The sequence below is a fragment of the Lepidochelys kempii genome, chromosome 22 (assembly GCF_965140285.1).
Source record: "Lepidochelys kempii isolate rLepKem1 chromosome 22, rLepKem1.hap1, whole genome shotgun sequence".
Lineage (NCBI taxonomy): Eukaryota > Metazoa > Chordata > Testudines > Cheloniidae > Lepidochelys > Lepidochelys kempii.
The window spans coordinates 16,505,221-16,527,500 of NC_136401.1; the positions used below are offsets into that span (position 1 = coordinate 16,505,221).

Genomic DNA, 22,280 nt, shown 5'->3' on the forward strand with positions numbered 1-22,280 from the left:
TGCTTTGCAGACCTTAACAAAGTCTCACACTAGGTCAAATGAAAGAAAGCCAGAGGTTTAGATATTTCCCACCCCCACCCTCCACCGAGGTGGCAGGGGCTATTTTTTCAAGCTCAGGCAGGCATATTATACTTGGTTCACATGTTCAGACTTTCTTCTGTATCCATGAGGGCTAAAACCATAATATTCTGATTCTGATTTAATCCAGTGACTCCAAGAGCTGGGAACCTTGGCCTGCAGCCTTGATCCAGCCCCTTTGTAAAGCAAGTCCCTATCATCAATATCCCCTTTGTACAGGTAGATAAAGTGGGGCCCAGGGGCTCTAAGCCAGAAAAACCGGATCATTTAGTGTTACTCATCCATCACTCCAGTTGGCTAGGCGCTCCCAGAAGAGCTTGCAGTCTAAATGGAGGGGGACCGACTATGGATACGGGAAGAGGGAAACAACATACAAGGGAAATGCTTGAGGTGAAGGCGGGCATGTGTGGGTGAACCTAGGAGTCCTGACTCCCAGGCCCCTGGTCCCACTACTCAAGAGCATCGGAAGCCACAGAACCCGGGTCCCATGGGATGACTTCAGGGATTAAATATAGAAAACCAAACAAATAGTGGGTGGGGGCTGCAGACCTTCCCGGTCTCTCTCTTTCTCTCTCTATGAGGGGGAGTTATCCAGTTGAAACTAGTGGGCTAATGACAGGTTTCAGAGTAACAGCCGTGTTGGTCTGTATTCGCAAAAAGAAAAGGAGTACTTGTGGCACCTTAGAGACTAACCAATTTATCTGAGCATGAGCTTTGGTGAGCTACAGCTCACTTCAAGGGCTAATGCTGCTTTAGCAGGATCAGGCCCAGACTGGCTGAATTCTGGGTTGGGACGGGATCATGTTAAATCTGCCTTCCCCGGCGGGCGCAGCCACTCGAAGTAGGTGCTAATTTTTAGAGGGGATAGGGGGGATCCCTAAAAAAGCGAGCCACAGCCCGGTCTGCGCGTGGGGGTCGGCTTGCAGGCCACGGCTGGTCGGCTGCTGCCCGCGCCTCCCCGTGGAAAGGGTTAAGGCTGAGCCCTCCTCCTGCTTTACATGAGCTGACATCACAGCGGAGGAGCGGGGTTACGGATCCGGAGCCACGCCAGTGTGTGTCTGCGCGTTCCATTGTTACAGATCAGAGACCAGAAGGGAGGGACCCGCTTTTCCCGTGCTGATGCTCCAAGGAGACTCCAGTTCTTTCCCCCAGTCGCAGCAAAATCTCGGTGCCAAAGAGTCGCCCCGGCCGCCGCCAGCCCGCTCGCTCTCGGTGCCCGGGGAGTGCCTCCCCCTTGCTCCTGGAGGAGAGAAGCAAAGACATGGAGCTTTGCAACTTGCACCAAGCTGGGACCATCTGATCGCAGCAACGTGGACTGGAAATTAACAAGCCTTTTCCCCTCTTTGCACAGCCCGGCCGGGCGGCGGGGGGAAGAGATCCAGCCTCCTGCGTGGTTGCCTTGGGATTTGTTCCCCGGTGAAGGGCTCCGACCTGCCCCCAGGGTCCGGAGGGGGAGGCGGAGAAGGGGAGCATGACTTGTCCTCCGCCTGGTTTCAGGGATCGGCGGTGCTAAGGGAGAGAGCTCTGCCCCTGCGGACGTGGTCGCCGGAGGACGAAGGAGAGCTCCCCACTGGGGGGAAAAAAGCCGGGTCCGGGCTCCCTCTTGGAGCAATTTTTGCAACCCCAGAAGGGAGGCTGTCCGCGACAATCGGTGGATTTTTAAGGGGCCCCTGCACAGCCTGCCCCGCCAGATTTGCTTGGTGTGCCCGATATTTATTGCCCCTGCCTGGGTCGTGTTTGTATTTTCCTTTGCCATTTTTTTTTGGAAGGGGGGTGGGGTGCAAGCCCAAGCCAGCAGCTCGCCTGAACCTCCGCGTCGCGCCCGGTCCCTTTGAGTAAGAAACTCTGATGGCTCCGCACCGGCGGTCGAGTCGCCCTGGGTGCTGGTGGACTACTGGAGTTTGCTTGTTGGTGGCTTCCCTCTTACCAGGTGAGCGACTGGGATCGGCGGCTGCCCAGCCCTGCCCTCCCCAGGGCCCGGCTCCCTGGCTGCAAGGATGGGGCGGGGGGATTGGTGGGGCTGGGGGGCGAAGGGAAGTTGGAGGTGAATAAGGTGGGGGGGTGGGGGGTGAGAACCCGGCTTCTTTTCTGCCTAGCTTTGCAGCAGACGTGAAGGCATCTGGGGGGGGGGGGGGGGGGGGGCTGGGGTGCCGCATGGGCTGTTGGGGGGGGGGGGGGGCTGGCTGAACGGGCCGAGATCTTCTTTGCCTGTAAACCAGCAACCGGATGATTAGTTTTGGCGGCAGCCGGGCTCCGGAGTCCCGGGCGCTGGGGCGGTTTGTGCGTGTTGGCGGTGGCAGCGTCGGGCGCTGCCAGGCTGCCCAGAAAAGGGCTGGGGGAGGCGCACAGATGTTTTGGGGTGCGCGTGTCCCGTCCCCCCCTTCCCCCAGCTGCACGGGTCACGGTGCCGATCCGCTCTCGGGGCCTGATTCGGATCCCGGTGCCCGCTGTGTCAAGCCAGAGCGACTCCGCTGAAGACTCGCCCTGCCGTGTACCCGCTGGTGCGAGTGGGAGGAGAACCGAGCCGTGGGCAGCCGTTTGCCAGGCGTGGCTCGGCTCTGCCCCCTTCTCCCCCGGCCTCGGCTGTAGGGCAATTCATAGGCTAACCCACTTTTCAAATTGCCCTGGCTGGGCTGGCTCTGTTTCTCCTGGCTCCTGCTGCAGCACCGAGCGGGTTAACGTAAATCCGGGGTCCTGCAAAGAAAACAAAAGGTGGCTGTCGGCTTAGCACTCAGATGTGGGGCCGAGGGGCAGGGACAGTCCGGGGGCATTGTGCTGGAAAATGCGTTTGGGAGGCGACTCCAACAGATTCCCCCTTTCAGGGCTTAACTCCTTCTGCCCAAGCCTGTGAGTGCAGTAGCCAGCGCCCCAGTGCCTGGGGCAGGGGGGCGGGCTGCAGAGGGAGGGAGCCTTACAGCTGGGCAGGCGGGAGGAGCTGGATCAGAGGTGGGCGTTTTAAAAGGGGGGAAAGGCAGAGGGCTGGATCAGCAGCTGGCTGCAAGTACCCCGGGACCTGTCGCCACTGGGGAGCATCAGGGATGGGCAAACCTGGAGACTGGCCGGCTCAAGGGATGTGGGAGAGGGTGAAGGCCTGGTGCTGAAAGTCAGGAGTCCAGAGAGGATCTGCCAAGGGCGGGGAGTCCAGGAGAAAGGGAAGCCAGAGCTGGATGTGTCCCTGCCTGGGAGGAAAAGGAGGTGGTTGTGCATTGCAGAGTAATAATGTGATGGGAGAAAACAGCCCCGGCCTCTTATACAGGTCACTTTCTCCAGCCAGGTGGATTGGCTGTTTTAAAAGCTGCTCTGAGCTGTGGCTTCTTGCAGGAAACAAGCTCAAACTTTGCAGGAAATCATTTGCCATGGATGCCCTTGGAGATTTTCCATTCGGGGCATTGGCTAGGTCACGCTCCCCACACACAGCCAAGAGGTACTGGAGATGGAATGAGTCTGCAGGAGCAGAGGGATGAGTGGTTTGCTTTTGCAGCCACTGTGATTAATAATTTATCCCTCATATCACCACTGAAGCATAGGAATTGCCTTAGCAAAACACAGTTGCTCTGTCTATTCATTGCTTCAGTTCCTGTCCTGCCACTCCTATGCTAGAAGAGATTAGTGCTCCATCTAATCGGTATCCTGCTTCCTGCTATACTTAAGGGTCCATTGGAAGTCCCATCTCCTGCCAGATCGCAATAGATCAGTGCTCTGTCTACTCTTCTATCCCTCCTCCAGCTCTCCTGGAGCTTACCAATGGCCTATCTTGTCTGGTAGCCTTGCTCTGATTTGCAGAGAAACGTACAGTCAACTCCGCAACGCTTTGGTGATATATTCCTTCCTGACCCCTGTTGGTGACCGCTTTGTGCCCTGAAGCATGGGTGGTTGATATTTTCAGCTCTGGTAGCGGGTAGGAGTCCCAGCCAGAGATCAGGGCTCAAGTGTGCTAGATGCTGTACAAAAACAGAACAAAAAGATGGTCCCTGAGCCCCAAAGAGCTTATGAATCTTACTAAACAGCTCACCTCAGCAACATCCGTTCACAGTGAGTTCTGCAAGGGAGTGAGATGTTACATTTAAAAGCTGGAAAGCGCGTGCATGTAGCTATCCATATATAGCCACTGAGACCCAGAGAGGCAGAGGTGTCAGGGAAAAGGCAGGGAGAGGTGGAGAACACAGAATGAAGCTCTTTTTCACTCTGCTGGTCAAAAATAAAAATAAAAAAAAAATCCCCTACTTTGCTGAAGGGAATGGTATGGGACCCAGGAAGGATGCAATTAAATCAGGAGGCAATTTTAATCTTCTCCCTGCATTCCTCTGCTTCTGTCAGACCTTTAATGTTCATCTGTTCAATGCAGATTTTTTTTGTTCCTCTCCTGTGTGCGTTTCCCGCCCCTTCCCTCTCTTCTTATAATGTTAGTTTTGTCTTATAAGGAGATAAAAGTTCCTTGCCATAAAAAGGTATAAGAAGTCCCCTATAAAAATCTGTTTCACAAATTGTCTTTAATGCAATCTGCTCAGTCGCCCATAACGGATTCAATTCCGGGCTCCTGCAGTCTACCATGCAAATCTCCTTTCCTGTCCGTGTGGAGCCATTACCAGGTATCATGTCAGGCTGCAGTGTAGAGCTTCAAAGATGTAAATGGGAATCGGCCGATTCAAAACCACAGGGAGCTGGACAAGAAAGACCCTAACCAGCTGATTTTCAGAGGCTGGGAACACTTGTGGTTAAATTTATGTTTAAGAAGTACTAATGCGCTATCTGTTTATCTGCCATGGAAATTGGTGCCTTTCGAGGCACAGCTGGTCTTGTGGTTGATATGGGTGACTTGGCGCCAGAAGATCTGGTTTCTATTCCCAGTACTGCTGCAGACTTCCTGTGGGAACGTGGGCAATTGCCTTCTCTTAAGTTGGGACAGTAATACTTCTTGAGTTCACAGTGGGGCCTGTGTAGCTTGGTTTGTAAGGTGCTTTGAGATCCACAGATGGGAGGTGCTATAGACATGCTTGATGGCAATTTGCAATTTCAAAGTACTTTGATGATCACTGGCTAAGTCACACCCAAGTTATAGTGGCCTGGAGGCCCTAGGTCAGATGTGAGACTTCACTGCAATTTAAGGGGAAATTTCCTTTCCAAGGAGATTGCACAGCCTTCAGGAGAATCTGTCATCAGACCATTCACAGTGCCCAAGCTGCATATCTTTGTTAGATGCCAAAGGGGACTGGTCCATAGTATGGTCGAAGAGCAGCAAGAATATCATGAAGCATCTGCTAAAAGGCTGACGTTTGCAAACATTGAATTCATTGGTTGGATCCGGGTCAGATTTTTTTCTTCTGTGCACTCCTGCAGCATGACAACAATTGGATCAGACTACAGTATTTTGGGAAGTGAGTGTGTGTGTTTTGTGGCTGTTTTCTCATTAAATATTGCTAGTGCACTGGAACTTACCGACCGAGTTTTGGCCTGGAGTGAATTTATGGGCGTGTGTCAGCATGGGTTGGGTGTTCCAGCTGGAATTGGAGCCAACCCAGCTGACCCGAGTTCGACTTGCCCAGCTACTCTGCGGTTACTGCATGGTGGGAACCACTTTTGACGACTGGTTAGAGCAGGGGGGACCAGGGAGCAGGACTCCAGGGTTTTACTTCCAAACTCTGTCTCTGAGTCTGCGTGACTGTAGGGTGAGCCTCTTTGCTTTCTTTTGCCTCAGTTTCCCTGATCTGGATAATGGGGTTATAATATTCACCAGCCTCACAGGGGTATTAAAATTAATTGGAAACCATTGGCAAACACCATGGGGGCTGCAAAGCAGGATTAGGAAGAGAGGGGAATTACCAAGGGCATGACGGGATGCTCATCTCAGAACAATGCAAGGGGCATCGCTAACTAGTGGTTAATAGTGTAAGTGGGCATTGGCAGGGTCCAGCAGCCTTTTTCCTCATGGCTGGCTCTCCCTCAGGCTTGATTGTTCCCACTGGCACCAGCCTAGTTTCCAGGGAAGCACTGGGTAGCTGAGAACGATCCTTTGGGCACCTCTCGCTCCTGAGTCGAGTCACAGCAGCTATATAGTGATGTGTGCAGAATGGAGCAGAGGGAGAGATGGCCCTCTGGGACACAGAGCAGTAGGAGGAAGGCTGTCCATGGAGCTTTGCAGAGTCCTCAGATGGACGCAGAAGGCCCCTTGACTTTCTTAAGCAAATGGCTGCCATGCACGCTTCCATCTTGCTAAGTTGTTGCCCTTCGGTCAGAGCAGCTCTTCTTTGATTGTGTTGGGCCAAGAAGATTTCTGGCGTTAGCTGCCCCTGCCGTGGCTCTCTCTTCTGCTGTCCTGTGGTGGGAGCCCCCGCATGGGCTTGTCCTGAGTCCCCGCCCTCCACTGGGAATTCCTTTGGCCCTGATCAGGAGAGGTTGTTCGGGAGAGATTCCTTAAAGGGTCCCAACTCCCTGGGGTGATGATATTTGGGCCAGTGCGATGCTCAGATGAGCCAAAGCCGGGAATGAAAGCAGAAGAGGTGGCGGTGGGAATCCTGCAAATACCCACCAATAGCTATCCCGGGCTCATATCCCAAAGTACTTTTAACCAGCCCTGCAGCGGGGACCCCGTGGGAGTGGGTGCGCACACAGACGAGTGTCTGTGCGTGTATGTGTGTTTTCATGCTTGTGCGTATGCACATATGTACGTCTATGCAAGTGTGCATACAGCTATATGTGTGTGTGTGCACTTGCACGCCCTGTGGGTGTGGGTGTGTTTGTACAGGGCGTGTGCACTGACATGTCCATATGTCTTTCTGCACAGGCCAGTTGGGTTTGTTGGTATGAAGGGCACAGATGAAATACAGGGAGGGGCAGATGGTTCCTAATCAAATAATGCCGTGAGAACTGTTCTCTTATTCAAATGCGTCAGTTTAGCTCTAGCCAGCTTCCCGGCTCATTGGTGGCTTGGTGCCGGGAGCTAGAAGAGGCGGCGTGCAGTTTGCATCGTCTCCCCCTGTCCCCTTTTAATGTCAGCTGAGAAACAGGTTTTGCTTGGTCACAGAACCACAAATTCAGTCCCTGCTCTCCCAGGGTCTCTCCGGCTGCAGTGAAAGCTCTGTAGCCCAAATTACCTTTTCAAGTGAAAACCCATCAAATTGATAACTATATCCCCCACTCCTTGAGCTGCGTTTAAGCCCAGACCCCTCTCCTGATGTCCCGCTAAGATGCCCATTGACCTGTCCTGGCAAAGGTTTTAGTCTGGGTTAGGATGGGCCCTGCTCACTTTCACATTGCTGCTGGGATGAAGGGAACCCCTCAGCTCTGGAGCAGAAAAGAAACTCCAGCCTTAGGTACCGTAGAGGGAGCAGTGAGGCCCTTCAGTCAGCAGGTGAGAGCGCACAGGGGCTAATCAGACCTCCCTCTGGCCTTCCCCTGCCTCCCCAGTGGGTGAGTGACTCTTCCTGTGTTTTAAGGGCCCGGCTTCCAACCCTTGCAGCCACTAAATGCGCGCTTGTCGCAGACACAAACTGCGTGTGAAGCCAGGAGCGGTGCTTCCACATGCCGAGCCCTGTGGGTACGTACCCTGGCACTGCCCATTTTACGTGCACCGGTCTGCGTTATGGGCGCATGTGCCTGGATCTGGGGCTGCACTGCAGGGGACCGGGGGGTGGGGGGGTGGAGCGCGGCAGTTTAACCCCTATATTTTCTTCACAATTGCTTTTCTCTTCCTCTTCATCTCAGGGGCTGGGACAGCCCGTTGGCACAGACTGGTCCCAGAGGGGTTGCAGCAACTGCTCAGCTCTGCTTTTAAGCAGAGAGCAGTGAGTGACTCGGAGGGTAGGACAGGGGTGTCAACCATCTTTATCTTCTCCCCTCTTTCCCGATGCTCTGCCCTGGCACGGCTGAAGCTCCCTGCTCTCTCTGCACCAAGAGGCAGTGGGCTTTGGAACAGGGGCTCAGCCTCTGCTGTGAATGGGTTGCTTGACACCAGATGAGGATCTGGCTCACAGTTTCCTACCCTTCCAGATCCCACTGGAAGGGGAAATGTCTGTACCAGGGACACCTCTCCCTTACAAGACGTCAATTCTGATGCTGGCGCTCAGTGAGGTATATATTTCCCTCCCTCCAGACAATATTTGCGGGGACACTTATTATCAGCTAGATCCAGGCAGAGTGCAGACAAGCCTCATCCCACCTCAAGTGCACCCCAATTCTACACTCCAGCAGGGCTTGACATTCTACTCCTGGGCTCTCCAACTTCGGTCTACCACCCCGACCTATGGTGCCCACTGAGATTCCATCCTCCCCTTCCTTCCACATGCTTGATGCTCCAGGACACAGCTTCAGCAAGGGAGCAGGGGCAATGGTCTTTCTACACCTTGTCCGCTAGGCTCTGCCTCGCTCTCCCGCTCTCCTCCAGACCCTCCCGTTGCTCCTACCCTACACCCTGTGGCTTAGAGTCAGTCCCAGTCTAGGTTGTTTTCAGTGGCTCTTTGAATTCTCGTCAGCCATACGGGTGGGTGGGAGAGATCTAGGGGAGGAGCAATCCACCTGGCAACATTGCCCGCTGAGATAAAGGACCTGGGTCATTTTAAGAAGTAATTCCTGCTCTTGCCATGCCCACGTTGCTTTCCTCCCTCTGATTGGGGCATACACTGCAGGGGAGTCTGCTGCAGCGCAGGAGAGGAAATGGCTGGTGACCCCACTCTGCTGTGCTGGGATGTTGCACAAGGAGCTTGAATCACATCATTGCTTTGAAGCAGCAGCGTGTGCCATATAAGCCACCTATCTAGGCAACAGAGGCAACAGTAAGCCTCTGTGTATTGAGGATTGGCTGCATCTCTTCCTCTTTCTCCACCCTTTCTTCCCAGCCCCTCTTTACCTGGGCTTAAGCATGTTATCACAGTTCTCTTTCCTGGCAAGCCAAACCTTTCTTTCTTTCTTTCTTTCTTTCTTTCTTTCTTTCTTTCTTTCTTTCTTTCTTTCTTTCTTTCTTTCTTTCTTTCTTTCTTTCTTTCTTTCTTTCTTTCTTTCTTTCTTCCCAGGAGCTCAGCCACTCACCCTCTCACCCATTTGTTAAACACAGGGAGTTGCTCCATGGAGATGGAACTTTTGGGTCCCCTCCCATGGTTGTTAGCTCAGGTGGATGTGGCTTTCTGTAGTTCAGTATGTCTGGTGCATATTTGACCCTCCGGGCCTAGGGAATCTATTGTTCCCCAGTGAGGGCTCCGTTGTCCTTTTCTTTTAGAGCAGGCTGATTGGAGACACATCCTGGAGTGACAGACAGGTCCAGGGATCCTGCAGGTTGTGGCTAGCGTCCAGCGTTTCTTCTCTGGTAACAGGCGACAGCAGTTCCAGATACAATGGGATGTCTGTTTGGGAGGCGAAGGGGCTGGAACCGAGCGCCATGTGGCCACCCAAATGCATAAACAGCCTTGTTTTCTAATCGAGGCTGAAAACGCAGAGTGCAGATCTCAGCCGCTGAGGAGGGCAAAAGAGAATCTGTGGCTGTGTTGGGCAGATTCAGGCTGGGGCTCCGGTTACTGTCTCAATATTCTGTGTATCAGCTTTGAACCCCTCAGCTTTCCCCATAGGGATGAGACACTTCTTGAGTCTGGCTCGGCAGTATCTCTGGGTTCAACCTTAATATTCTTTGCAAAATCCACTGGTGAGACCCCATGTGGTTGGTGCTCTCTGGCCTAGATGCCGTTATGATGTGCCATCTATTCACATACCATCCGTTACAAGTCGATGTGGCTCAGGGCATGAGATGCACTAGCCAGAACATCAGTCGGGGGACTCAATGCAGGGCTATAGGGTAGAAGAGACTAATTAGAGGCTGTGGGACTTACGGGTCTAAGCAGAGGCTGACTAGCCCAGGGTATCAGGCATAGAATGTAGGATCCCAGAGATAAGGCGCAGGTTATAGTAGACACATAGGTGAGGGACAGAGGACAGACCCGGGGGTGATGAGCCGCAAGATAGGGAGCACTGGCCCATCTCCGCAGGGCACGGAGAACAAAGGGATACAGGGTAGAGAGTAAAGAAAGGCTATAGAAGGGCACAAGGAATAGTAAGGGGCCAGCAAGCCCTGGATACAGGGTAAGGGCATGGGGAATGCGGCTATAAGGTTCCGGGTACATAGCAGGGGGAAGAGGCTGGGCATTTTTAACCCTCTCCCCAGCTGTTCTGTGAACAAACATAGGCTTCCCATCTCCAGAGCAGTAAGTCCAGCACCTTTCACCAGCACTGAGCTCCCTGCGAGATAAACAGTGTCAGTGAGGAAAGAAACAAGGGGAGGAATGATCCTAGCTCTGTCCTTGAGCAACAAAAAACAAACCACCCGGCTGCTCCCAGGGCCTGGGATGGGTGAGTTATCGGCTCATTGCAGAGTCATAACTGACCACCAAACCCAAACCTACTGTGTACAAACAGCAACAACAGAGCCATCTCCTGCCCTGAAATTTCACTTCACCCTCCATCGGGGCTAGGCACTAAAGATCAGGTTGTTATTCAGGCACCCCAGAGTAAGAATGGCCCCAGGTCTCAGCAGGCTCTCAGGTAGATGCACAGGGTGGATTTTCTGATGTACAAGGGGTGCCAGCCACAGAGGAAGAGTAAGGAATGTATCACAGTCGTGCTTAGAGGCCCTAGCCAAGTTCAGTGCTAGGTGCTGTACATACACAAAATGAAAAGGGCATCCCCACAGAGCGTATGGCCTAAGGATGCGTTCTCCATACCTCACTTCCCCAGTCTGTATGGCCTTATCCAGGAGAACAGGAGCTCAGCCATTTGACAGGTGAAGATGCTGGGTGGTGCAGCTGGTCTGGAAGAGGATTTAGTCCACTGGCCATTTAACTGCAATGGAAACAACCAAACAAGCTGTTCATTGTCAGGCCAGCGCCCTCTTCTCTGCAGCCACCACAGCAGGATGGGGGCAGGGGAGCTGGTTTGCAGGAGGCAGTGGATGAGATGGAGAAGCTAGGACTTGCCCGCTTGTGGTAAAGATCCCATGACACTTTGCATAGCAGCCTTGGCATACTTGCCAAATGCTAACTCATATCAACTACCACAATCTCTCCTGCAGTGTCCATGGGATACAAGATCCTTCATCACTTCCTCTCCCACAGTGTTTGGTAGCATTGCTGGGGGCTGTTAATCAGCAGATGTGCTCCACCCCAGAGCTGGATGAATTTGAGCTGTGGTTGGAATGATCTTCTCCCTGCCTCACGGGCTCTGTTAAAGTTGACTAATTCATGATTGTAAAGGGCTTGAGATCCTGGGGCAAAAGGCATTAAAGAAGGAGCAAAACCTTCGACAAATCCAAACCCCAGAGATCTCTGATGGTTAGTGACATGGCTCCCAAGGCAGGAGCAGGGTTCCATGTGGCATAGGGAAGAAAGCACATACTTCCCTATGGGAGCCATTCAAAAAGCCCCAGGCTTTACCCTTTGGGATATTGCTGGGGGAAAGGGAGTCTTTGTGGGTGTCTGAGAAAGACAGTGCACAGACATATCAGCATGCATGTTTCTAAATACCACTTTTGTCTCCCTGTTTGCACATGTGCAGACATGTCTGGGCCTGCTGCAGGTATCATAGAATCATAGAATACCAGGGTTGGAAGGGACCTCAGGAGGTCATCTAGTCCGACCCCCTGCTCAAAGCAGGACCAATCCCCAATTTTTGCCCCAGATCCCAAATGGCCCCCTCAAGGATTGAACTCACAACCCTGGGTTTAGCAGGCCAATGCTCAAACCACTTGTTCAGGCATGTACACCCATGTTTCCCATGTGCTTGGCTCTGACTTCTTGCATGCATCTGTGCTGGTCCCCATAATTGCGTGCATCTCCGTGTTTGCGTGGGTGCACTGCTGCTCATCTCTGCAGCCAGTGCTGTTCACATATGTCTATCTGCATATGCGAAGCCTAAGGTTTTGCTCATCTCCATGGTCATCACGCCTTTGCTATGTGCTATTAGAGCTTGTGACATCTGCAGCAGCCCTCTTCCCTCCCACGCCAGCTGCCATGCTCCAGCTGCAGGCAGGGACGTAACAAAACCATGGCCTTTCGGACAGAGGCAATGTAGTCTTTTTAGCAAGCACTGACTAAGGCAGCTTCTGAGCATCTTCTGCTTACTGAGAACGGGAGAGAGAGAGAGAGGGAGACTGCAAAATCCCTGAGTGTGAATTTCCTAGCGATGATTTTACTGTCCACTGGTAATTAAGCAGAGCTTGCCCAACATGTGTAACTCGCACTTGACTCCAGAGATGTGAATTAAAGGCACAGGGAAGGCTTATCAGCATCTCCTTCCGGAGGGAGGGATCACAGACACTCTGATTGTTAGAGACATATTGTTTGGGGGGTGGATCGGTGCTGCAATGTCTGACGAGTTCCTTCGATTCACAGTAGATGAGACACCGCAGTGGTGAGCACGGGAGGGAGGCAATGGGATCACACATCGTCCCACTTGCAAAGGGGGTGGGTGTGGGGGTGTGTGGTGTGTGGTTCGTGGTTCATGAGGCTGGAGGGGAAATTAGAAATGGGACCAAGGTCAGGAGGAGAAAAATCTTTGGGATCTCTGGGGAGAACAGTGCTCTGGTCATGTCTGGCTTATCTCTCTCATGATGGGTTGCACATTATACTTGGGAGAAGCCTCTAGAAGTCCTTGGCCTGTCTGGTGAGACAGCCAATCAGGGTGCTGAGCCTGGTGCTACATGTATGCTCCTCTGTCTGCTGGGAGCTGGGCTGAGACCCACCTCTTCATTATACTCAGTGTGGTCTAGTGAATAGAGCTCCCAACTAGCAGCTCCGAGACCTGGCTTCCATTCTTGGCTCTACCGCTGATTGTGGGCAACTTAATTCTGCTCTGTTTTGCCTCCCACCTTTGTCTGTCTTGCCTATTTTGATTGTAAGCCTCTCAGGGCAGAGACTGTCACGCACTACGGATATGTACAGCACCTAGCGCAATGGGCCTCAGTTTCATTTGGGCGTTCAGTGCATAGAACTACTAAAAACAATGGTAATATGTAGGCTAGCCACCCACAGTCAGATGTTAACAACTTGCATTTGCTACTGACCCAGACTGGAGTTGAATCAGCGATCTCAGTGAAAGTTCCCTAAACCTGGCCTGACAAGGTCCCCATTTTCTCACTCCATTCCAGACGGAGGTTGGTAGGAGTGGATTTCATGAGTATAACATTTCCAGACATCTAACTGTAGAAGCTGAAATATCTTTCTTTCTTTCTTTCTTTCTTTCTTTCTTTCTTTCTTTCTTTCTTTCTTTCTTTCTTTCTTTCTTTCTTTCTTTCTTTCTTTCTCACTCAGCACAGCAGGAATGTACGATTTTTAAATACAATTTTTGCCTGTGGTATAAACACTGAAATGTGCTTTTCCTTCCCTTCTTTCCTGGAGTTTAAAAATATGGCTAGCCCAGGGAGGTGCATCTTTCAGTGCAATTTATAATAGTTGCTTTCAAGTGATGTGGAAAATAAGCTTCCCTCTGCACCCTCCAGCCTGGCACCATCCACGGATTTATTCCCTTTATTTGTGGGAGCCTAGGAATAATTAGAAGCTGCATCTTGGCCTAAGCAGTCCAATTATTTAAGCTTTGTTTATGGCCAGTCTCCGGAGAACTGAGTGGTCCAGGGCTGCTGATCCTTCACTTGTCTTGGAAACTCAGGCCTGCGTAACTGCCATTTGGTAACAATCAGCAAATCCTGGGCTCTGTGTCTATCACCTGCCAGGTATCACCCAACCAACGTAAATTGGCTGAGCCTCCTGGAGTCAGTGTTTCAGGACAGGAGATGGAAAAGAACAGGCTGCTGCTTGTGGGCAGGGAGGAAGGAGAATGCTGGAAAGGAGCTCATTAGTCAGCTTAGTGGGGAGCTCGCTGGGGTCGTTTACTCTGTGTTTGTACAGCACCTAGCACAATGGGGCTCTGACCTAATTGAGGCTTGTAGGTGCTATTGTGACATTAATAGTAATAGCGCCATGCATGGGGAAAGCAGCTTCAATGCAGACATGCTCAGAGCTCAGCCTCCTCCCTGACCCGCTGCAGCCCCTGCTCTTCAAGTCCTTGCCTTCCCCCGCCCCAATACTGTCACTGCACCCCAGCTCCACTCTGCAGCATCATTTGCTGGGCCAGCCCTGGGATCCCACCCAGCTTTGTTGCTATAACTCAGTGCCGCACTTTGGAATGTCCTACTGTTCCCAGGGAGGGCAACGTGCCGCTCTGCCAGTGTACAATACTTGATTCCTACCTGCAGCTCGCCCTGCTATCGAACTCTGGACTCCTGCACAGCTCTGCCACTGATCCTCAAGCCTGACCCACACTCCTCCCTGCCATGCCAGTCCTAGATTCCTCCGTGACCAACTCTGTTGATGCTCGTCAAGCCTGACCCACAGGCCGCCCCTGCTACGCCAGTCCTAGATTATCCATGCCCAGCTCTGATGGTGCTTGTCAGTTCTGATCACATTCTCAACTACAGTTCCAGTCCTGGGCATACACACCCCGAAGCTCTGTCAATGCACCTCAGTCCTGACTTGCATCCCGCCCCGTAATGCCAATCTTCAGGACCTTTCCTGAGCAGAGACCATAGCTGTGCCTGGCGGCGGCACAATCTTGTGATACGGGCAATGTTCTACTGGCACAAAGTTAAGACCAACAAACTCATTTCACTTGTGAGATGGAGCCTGGGGCTTTGGAGGTGAAAGGCTGGTAAAGCTACATTCCCTGGCCCCATAAGGGAAGAAAAAGGAAGGCAAAATCAAATGCACAACTACAAAATGAGGAATAACTGGGTAGGTGGGAGCACTGCTGAAAAGGAGCTGGAGGTTTGCAAGACGTGGGAGGTAATTGTCCCGCTCTGCTTGGCACTGGTGAGATCTCACCTGGAGTACTGTGTCCGATTCCAGGTGCTGCACTGGAGGAAAGATGTGGACAATTTGGAGAGAGTGCAGAGGAGAGCAACAAAAATGGTAAAAGGTTTAGAGAACCTGACTTACGAGGAAAGGTTAAAAAAACTGGGTGTGTTTGGAAAGAAGACAGAGCGGGGACCTGAGAACAGTCTATAAATATGTGAAGGGCTGCTAGAAAGAGAATGCTGATCAATTCTTCTCCATCTCCACTGAAGGTAGGACAAGAAGTAATGGGCTTAATTGGCAGCAAGGGAGATTTAGGTTAGATATTCGGGAACTGTTGTGCTCTGCAATGGGCTTCGAAGGGATGCCGTGGAACCCTGTCCTTGGAGGTTTTTAAGAACAGGTTGGACACACACCTGTCGGGGATGGTCTATGTTTACTTGGTCCTGCCTCAGTGCCAGAGGCTGGACTTGGTGACCTCTCAAGGTCCCTTCCAGCCCGACATTTGTGTGATTCTGTGATAAGGAAGGATCCATGCGCTCTGGAAGCCGCACAGTTGCCATAGCCTCTGTTCCCGTCACGCTCCGTGGTAAAGAGAGAGCAAGAGAGATTTGATTACATTATGACAAGCAACAGAGAGTTGGAGTGAGAGCTGCAGTCTGCCTGTTGTAATACCAATTAGCAGGGGCAGTGCAACCATAGCCTGACAGCTGCATTGATCCCATAATACCATACCCAGAGCTCCCTGGAGCGTGGGGCTGAGAACGCGGACAGTTGAGGAGCTGGAGAGCGGAAGAAGAGCTTGTTTATATCTGCAACCCTCAGAGAGGGATGCTGCCCTCATGTATGTAGAAGTCACCCTCCCGGTTCAGTTCCCGACCAGGGCATCCTGGTTGAGTTCTGTCCAAACGCCACCCCTGAACTTCGGTGGCATTTGGATCCAGGTCAGAGTTTGTGGCTCAGACCCATCTCCAGCTGTTACTGTAGACAGCCTTTTTTGTGGCTTATGTAAACCTAGTGTGTCAGGCCGCATTTCGTTTTCCAGTTAGTCTGTGTACAGGGCCCAAACCACAATTGCGTCCCGTGTTCAGGGCCCAGAGGCCAAGGACAAAAGGGACCATGACGGGGAGAGCTTCCCCTCACACTTGGTGGCAGCCCCCCAGTGGAGGCGTGCAGGCAAGGGACTCTATTGGGAGGTTGTTTGCACAGATGCTGTCTCAGCCGTACCCGCTCAGTGGCTAAGGAGAGGACTCCAATTTGTAGTTTGCTGTGCTATCGATCTGGGCCCTTTCCCCAGCACTAAATCCACTCTGGAAGTATGAAGCTAAATGCCTTATTTTTAAGTATATTTTTCGTGCTTTTGACATCCAGCTGCTGCCCTCCCTGCAAAATGATTGCCTGGCATCCTAAGCGCTCAATATATTTGCAGCGCCTTCTGCTCCACACCAGCTGGCATCATGCTTGAATCAACTTCTATTCAGAGTGGAAAGCTAGCCTTGTGGTTAAAGCAGTGCCTTCGGACGCAGGAGATTTGGGTTTAATCCCTGCTCTACTTGACTCCCTGTGTGAAATTGGACAAATTACTTACTCTGTCTATGCCTCATCTGGGAAGGGGTTGCTGATAAGAATCCTCCCCCTCCCTCTTCTTGTTATAAGCTTGTTGGGGCAGGAACTCTTGCAATGAGTTTGTATGGCACCTAGCACAAGAGGACCTTGATCTCAGTGGGTGCTAGTATAATACAAGTAGGAGGAAATTTGCAAAGCACAGAGACAGGTGTCTCTTTTTGGTACCACAAATAAGCTGCCAAAATAGTTTCTCTTTTGAGACCAGCAAAGATCAGCCAGCTCACTGCAGAGGGAATTCCCAGTTTAGTGCAGGAAGCTGTTTAGTGCAGGTACATTTGCAAATGTTCTCAAACAGAGCAAATATTTCTTTCTGGTCTAACTCTGCTGTCTTTGCTGGGGTTATGCCAGGGATGAACGTGGTCCATTATATTTCTCCTTTGTTTCATTGCAAAGGGTCTGTTGATTTTACACTCAGTTGCTTTGCAGCCAGCTCATTTATGGTTTAAAATAAATATTTGATGGGAATTTTTAGGGCTGGCGAAAAGTACCAGCCGTTTAGCCAAGGAACAGGCAGCAGCAGGGCCAGCTTCTGCTGCCCACTGACCCTCAACTGGAGAAACCACTTGTAGGGTTGAAGAGGGAGGTCATGTCCCAAGCCCCACTCAGTCCTGGGTCTCTCTGTTGAGAATACCAAGGCAGGAAGGATGGCCTTAGTGGTTAGGTTGCTAGCTGGAGACTTGGGTTCAAATTCCTCCTCTGCCACAGACTTCCTGTCAGACCTTGGGCAAGTCACTTAGCCTTTCCCAGCCTCAGTTGCCCATCTGTAAAATGGGGATAATAGCCCTGCCTGACCTCCCAGGAGGGTTCTGAGGGTAAATACATCAAATCTCGTGCGGTGCCCAGCTGGTAATGGGGGCCAGCTCGTTACATAAGGGGAGCAAGTAGCACTGTCGGCGCTTGTCTGAGAACCGTTATGTTCAATGCATATGCAGGCGCTTAGCTGGTAACAACTGTGGTCTCTGCTGCTGTAGGCTGGAATTGAGCTCACAGCCTGGTGGTGGGAGGAAGGGCTTGCCAGTGTAGAGCTCCCGGGTCTTTGCAGCCTTCCAGGAGAAGGGAGGGTATGCGGAAGCTGTGCTTTGCAAAGCTGGTGTTGGAGCTATTTGCTTTCTGCCAGAGGGAGTCGCAAATTATTGTCGGGATGCACGGAAAGGAGATTTGTGTCCTAGCTCCCTGGGAAGCTGGTATTAATACGCTGAGGCTCAGTATTGGAGAAAAGAAGATGCAGCTTTATTGAATGCATCCTGCCTGGCTGGAGGTCTTCACAGAACTGCCTGCGCTCCTTAAATGTCCTGCCTGAGCATGCTGGGTGTCTCCTGGGAAATCTGGGATGGGATTGTTCAGGAGCTGACTCCAAGCTGGTTCTTGTGAAACCCTGGTGTGGAGTAGGAGTGGAGGAGATTTAAGGTGCATTAAGAAAGGGACTTTTTTGAAGGGCCGTTTCCTTTGCGAACTGGTTTCACAGCATATTAGCCCCTGTCCTGGCCTTGCTGAGCTGTTCAGACCTTGCATTCTCCTCTCGTTTCAGCGTTCCGTGGGATTAATAAAGACCTGCTGGAGAGTTTCTTATCTTCCAGCTGAATTATGTTTGCAATACAGGGAGCAGAGGCAGCTTTGATCTGGGAGGGGCGATGGAGGGGACAGTTAGCACAGACATAAAAGGAAAAGAGGAACATGAACGGGATAGTGAAGGAAGGAGGGAGGGGTTGGGTCAAACTGGGTTAATTTTCTGCATGGGAAGTCTGCACTGCTGCTGTCCAGGCTGTTCCTGTGGTCAGAGGGCGTCAGTCGCCAGGGCCGGTCCCTTTCCCCAAGAAGGGAAATTTGCACTGGGGTCACTCCATTGGTGAGTTATGGGGGAAAAGACGCTCGTGCCAGCCTGGCTGGGCACTAGCGCAGTGCATCTACGTTTGGAGCTTGCCCTACGTCCGTGCAAATTTCCCTCATCTAGACAAAGCCCAGGGGACGCTAGGATGTAACTTTGTCTTCACAGGGAGCCAGAAGTAGAGTCAACGTTCATTAGCCGGGACGGTCTTGTGGTTAAGGCACTGCAGTGAGACGCAGGAACTCAGCTCTGCTACAAACCCATGCATGCCTTCGGGCCGGATGCTCCAGAGAAGTTAGGCTCCAAATGTCGATTGGTTTGAATAAACATTCGGAGCATTCAGCCCATCATCTCTCTGTCTCTCAGCTCCCCATGTGTAAAATGGCAGAGGCCTTTCCCCACCAGCGGAGGGGTGGTGAAGGCTACGGATTGGGACTCTGGAAGTCTGCTAACAACCTTGTGTTGCTTCGCCATGTACCAGTGAGGTGTGACAAGTGTGAACCTGCATCATTATGCGAGAGCTTTCCTATTGGTATTGATTTAAGTAGGATCAGGCCCTGTAGAAACACTTCCTAAAACAGCTGAGCATAGAGAGAGGCTGGAGAGGTTCAATCCTGCGTAGGTGAGGGAGGTGCAGGCATGGGGAGAGGGCAGTAGGGGAGGTGAGCAGGAGCAGCCCCATCTGGCAAGGGTTTGAATTGGGTTGGATCCGTTTTCCATGGCTCCCCTATTAAGCAGCTGCTCTGGTCGAGGAGGATGTAAGTTGTTAGTTGCTGCAGCCTGAGAGCATCTTGCTTCGTTGCTCTCCTGGCTTCCAGCAGCATGGAGGGAGTTTGGCGAAGCCTGTCTGAGCTGCCTGCAGCAGCCTGGGTCGGGGCGGTGGACGGGAGCAAGCGGAGGAAGGACACATCTGAGCCTGAATCCGACAGGAGGCAGCAGGCCTGTTCTGGACGGATCCTCGCCGGCAGGCTCCAAGGTCAGAGTCTCCCATTCACACAGGGGATGAAATGAATGAACTGTTCACTCCTCAGCCTCCACGCGCCCAGGTGCTGATAACAGAGCTGTCAGAGACCCTGACTGGAAGCCGAGCATAGTGGAAAATGACATGAGACAACCTCCTCCTAGCAAACAAATGAGGGGAGAGGGGGAGGCGGAACTGCTAATAATAACCCATAATCAAAAGCCAGAGGTGGCAATTCTTGGAAGGCTCCTCCTGGACTCCCATGGGGCAAACAACCCCTGTGGCAAGTGTCATTCATTGTACAGCTCCTGGTTTGCTCCTCCTGAACATGAAGGTCGTTGGCTCCAAGCTGGCTTTCAAATCCCCCTTGACGGGAGCCTGCAGGGAAGAGACGCCGGGACCTGCTTTTGCTGTTCACATGGGGTGTGAAATGGTCCCTTGAGGGCATAATATTTGTGTTCACTGGGCCAGAGATGAAGGAGCAGCTCCAGCGGAGGCGAAAGTTGAGAAGATGGAGATGGGTCAAGTCCCATTAGCTCCCAGTCCCCATTCTCGCCGTTGGGCCCTATGGCATCCTGTGCAGTGCTTGCTCCCGATGAGGGTTAAATGCTCCCAGGACTTTGCAAGTGCAGCTGTGTGCTTGGTGCAGAGGAGGAGACTGGCTGTAGAGACTGGCTGCACTCTGGAGATGAGCTGGATGCTGTTGGATGGTGATGATGCAATAGCCGCTCCAGGGTATGGCTACACTGCTATCAGGAGGTGCGTGTGCAGATATACCTGAGCTAGCTTTGAACTAACTAGATCAAGGCTAGCTTGAGTGACCTCAGCAGCGGAGCAGCAGCTGGATCAAAGCTACCTTGGTACATCTGTACATGCTGCAGCCACGCTTCCTGACTGCAGTGTAGACGTGCCCCTGGAGTTGGCTCTGGAAAGAGATTGTTGCCCCAGTTGTTTTGGAGAAAATGGATCTGCATGTCCAAGGGATCCTCATTGTCCAGGGTTTGAAATTAAGGTGGATAATGAAAAATAAGCATTTTTTTTCTTTCTTTCCTGAAACAATGGCTTTGTGAGGCTCTATAATCAGGGTTGATCGTTTGCATTTATAGTATGGTGCTTTGCATTGCACAGGAGCCTGGGAGGCTTTATCAACTTTAGGAAACTTATTACGTGCTGTAAATATACATGAGCACCACTTTCGTCCACCCCTGAAATGCAGCCATTTCTGGAATGTAACAGCTGTTAACAGCCGCGCAGCCACTGTTTCAAATCCGATTAGGCCCGGATGTGAGGAAGAATCCCATGTCTGACTGACACTGCACTCTCTGAAGGAAATGTGGCAGGGCCTGCAATATCAGTCCCAGCCCTGAATACTTGCTGTGGTTTAAGTGAGTCTCAGAGAATTTTTGCTGCTGCTTTCCCTTCTCTTCTCTGATCCAAAACACTACACCGGGGCCCCCAATGGACAGGATTGCAGCTAATCCATGAGGAGATTAATGACCTGGTTTTCCTCCCCCCTCCGGCCCCCCGTCTGCTCTGATGAATCCGAGACAGGCGCCTGTGTCCCCTGCTGACAAGTGGTGATGGCTGCACTGCCGATGTGGGTCTCGAGGATTGCCTGTGGGCTGGGGCTGTCTGGTCCTCAGACCCACGGCATGAGGAAGACCCAGCTGCACTAGCATGCAGTCACCCCAGAAGCTGGAGGGAGTGAGCTTTGGTTCAGGGAGACATGAGAATTGTCTACACATTGAAGGAATTCTTGGCCTGCCCAACACACCTCACCCAGGGCTGCGCAGCTCCCTGCCAGATTAGGGAGATCAGATAAATTCAAGATACCCCCCTGGCATCCTTCCTGAGCCCTTATTCCCCAGGCAGAGTCCCCACTGGGTTAAGGAGATAGGGAAGTTCACAATAGGGTTGCCAAGCATCTGGTTTTCAGCCAGAACGCCTGGTCAAAAAGGGACCCTTCTGGTGGCTCCAGTCAGCACCGCTGACCGGGCAGTTAAAAGTCTGGTTGGCGGCGCAGCAGGGCTAAAGCAGGCTCCCTGCCTCCACGCGGCTCCTGGAAGTGGCAGCATGTCCCTGCAGCCTCTAGGCGAAGGGGTGGCCAGGGAGGCTCCGCGTGCTGCCCCTGCCCCGAGCGCCGGCTCTGTAGCTCCCATTGGCTGGGATCCACAGCCAATGGGAGCTGTGTGGGTAGTGCCTGAGCCGCCTGGCTGTACCTCCGCCTAGGGGCCGCAGGGACATGCCGCTGCTTCCGGGAGCTTCCTGGGGTAAGCGCTGCCTGGAGTCTGCGTGCCGAACCCTCTCCTGCACCCCAGCCTCCGGCCTCAAGCCCCCTCCCACATCCAAACTCCCTCCCAGAGCCTGCATCCCGCTCCCCTGCCCACACCCCAGCTCCCTGTCCCAGCCCGGAGCTCCCTCCTGTACCCCAAACCCCTCATCCCCGACCCCACCCCACAGCCCGCATCCCCACTCAGAGCCCTCACCCCCTCCCTTATCCCAACCCTGTGCCCCAGCCCAGAGCCTCTGAACCCCTCGGCCCCACCCCCAGCCCCCTCCTGCACCCCACAGACCTCATCCCCAGCCCCACCCCAGAGCCTGCACCCCCAGCTGGAGCCCTCACCCCCTTCCACACCCTAACCCCTTGCCCCAGCCCTGTGAAAATGAGCCGGGGGTGGGGGTGGAGCGAGGGAGGGATGAATGGAGTGACCAGGGGCGGAGCCTTGGAGAAGGGGCGGGGCCTTGGGGAAGGGCCAGGGGTGTTCGTTTTCTGCAGTCAGAAAGTTGGCAATCCGAGCTGAAAACCTCCATTCCTCTGAACAGCCAAGGCCTGGTCCATTTGGCGTCCCTGCTCCCAGGGATGCATTGAAGGCCCCACAGCTGTGGGGTGGGCTCCATGGGTATCAATGGGAGTGTAACCACCTGTGGGGCGGGGAAGAGGGGCTCTGCCCATGTCTGTGTGTGTGTGTGA

At 52.7% G+C, this 22,280-nt stretch overlaps 1 protein-coding gene across 4 annotated transcripts in view; it reads left to right on the forward strand.

Annotated features, from left to right (window-relative positions):
* The first annotated feature begins 1,097 nt into the window (after nt 1-1,097).
* NECTIN1 (nectin cell adhesion molecule 1) overlaps nt 1,098-22,280 on the forward strand; it is a 153,862-nt gene continuing 132,679 nt past the window's right edge. For all 4 annotated transcript variants that reach the window (XM_073320774.2, XM_073320776.1, XM_073320777.1 and 1 more), the window contains exon 1: nt 1,098-2,008. In XM_073320774.2, coding sequence (XP_073176875.1) covers nt 1,927-2,008 — 82 coding nt within the window. In that variant the 5' untranslated portion in view covers nt 1,098-1,926. The remainder of the gene's footprint in view (nt 2,009-22,280) is intronic.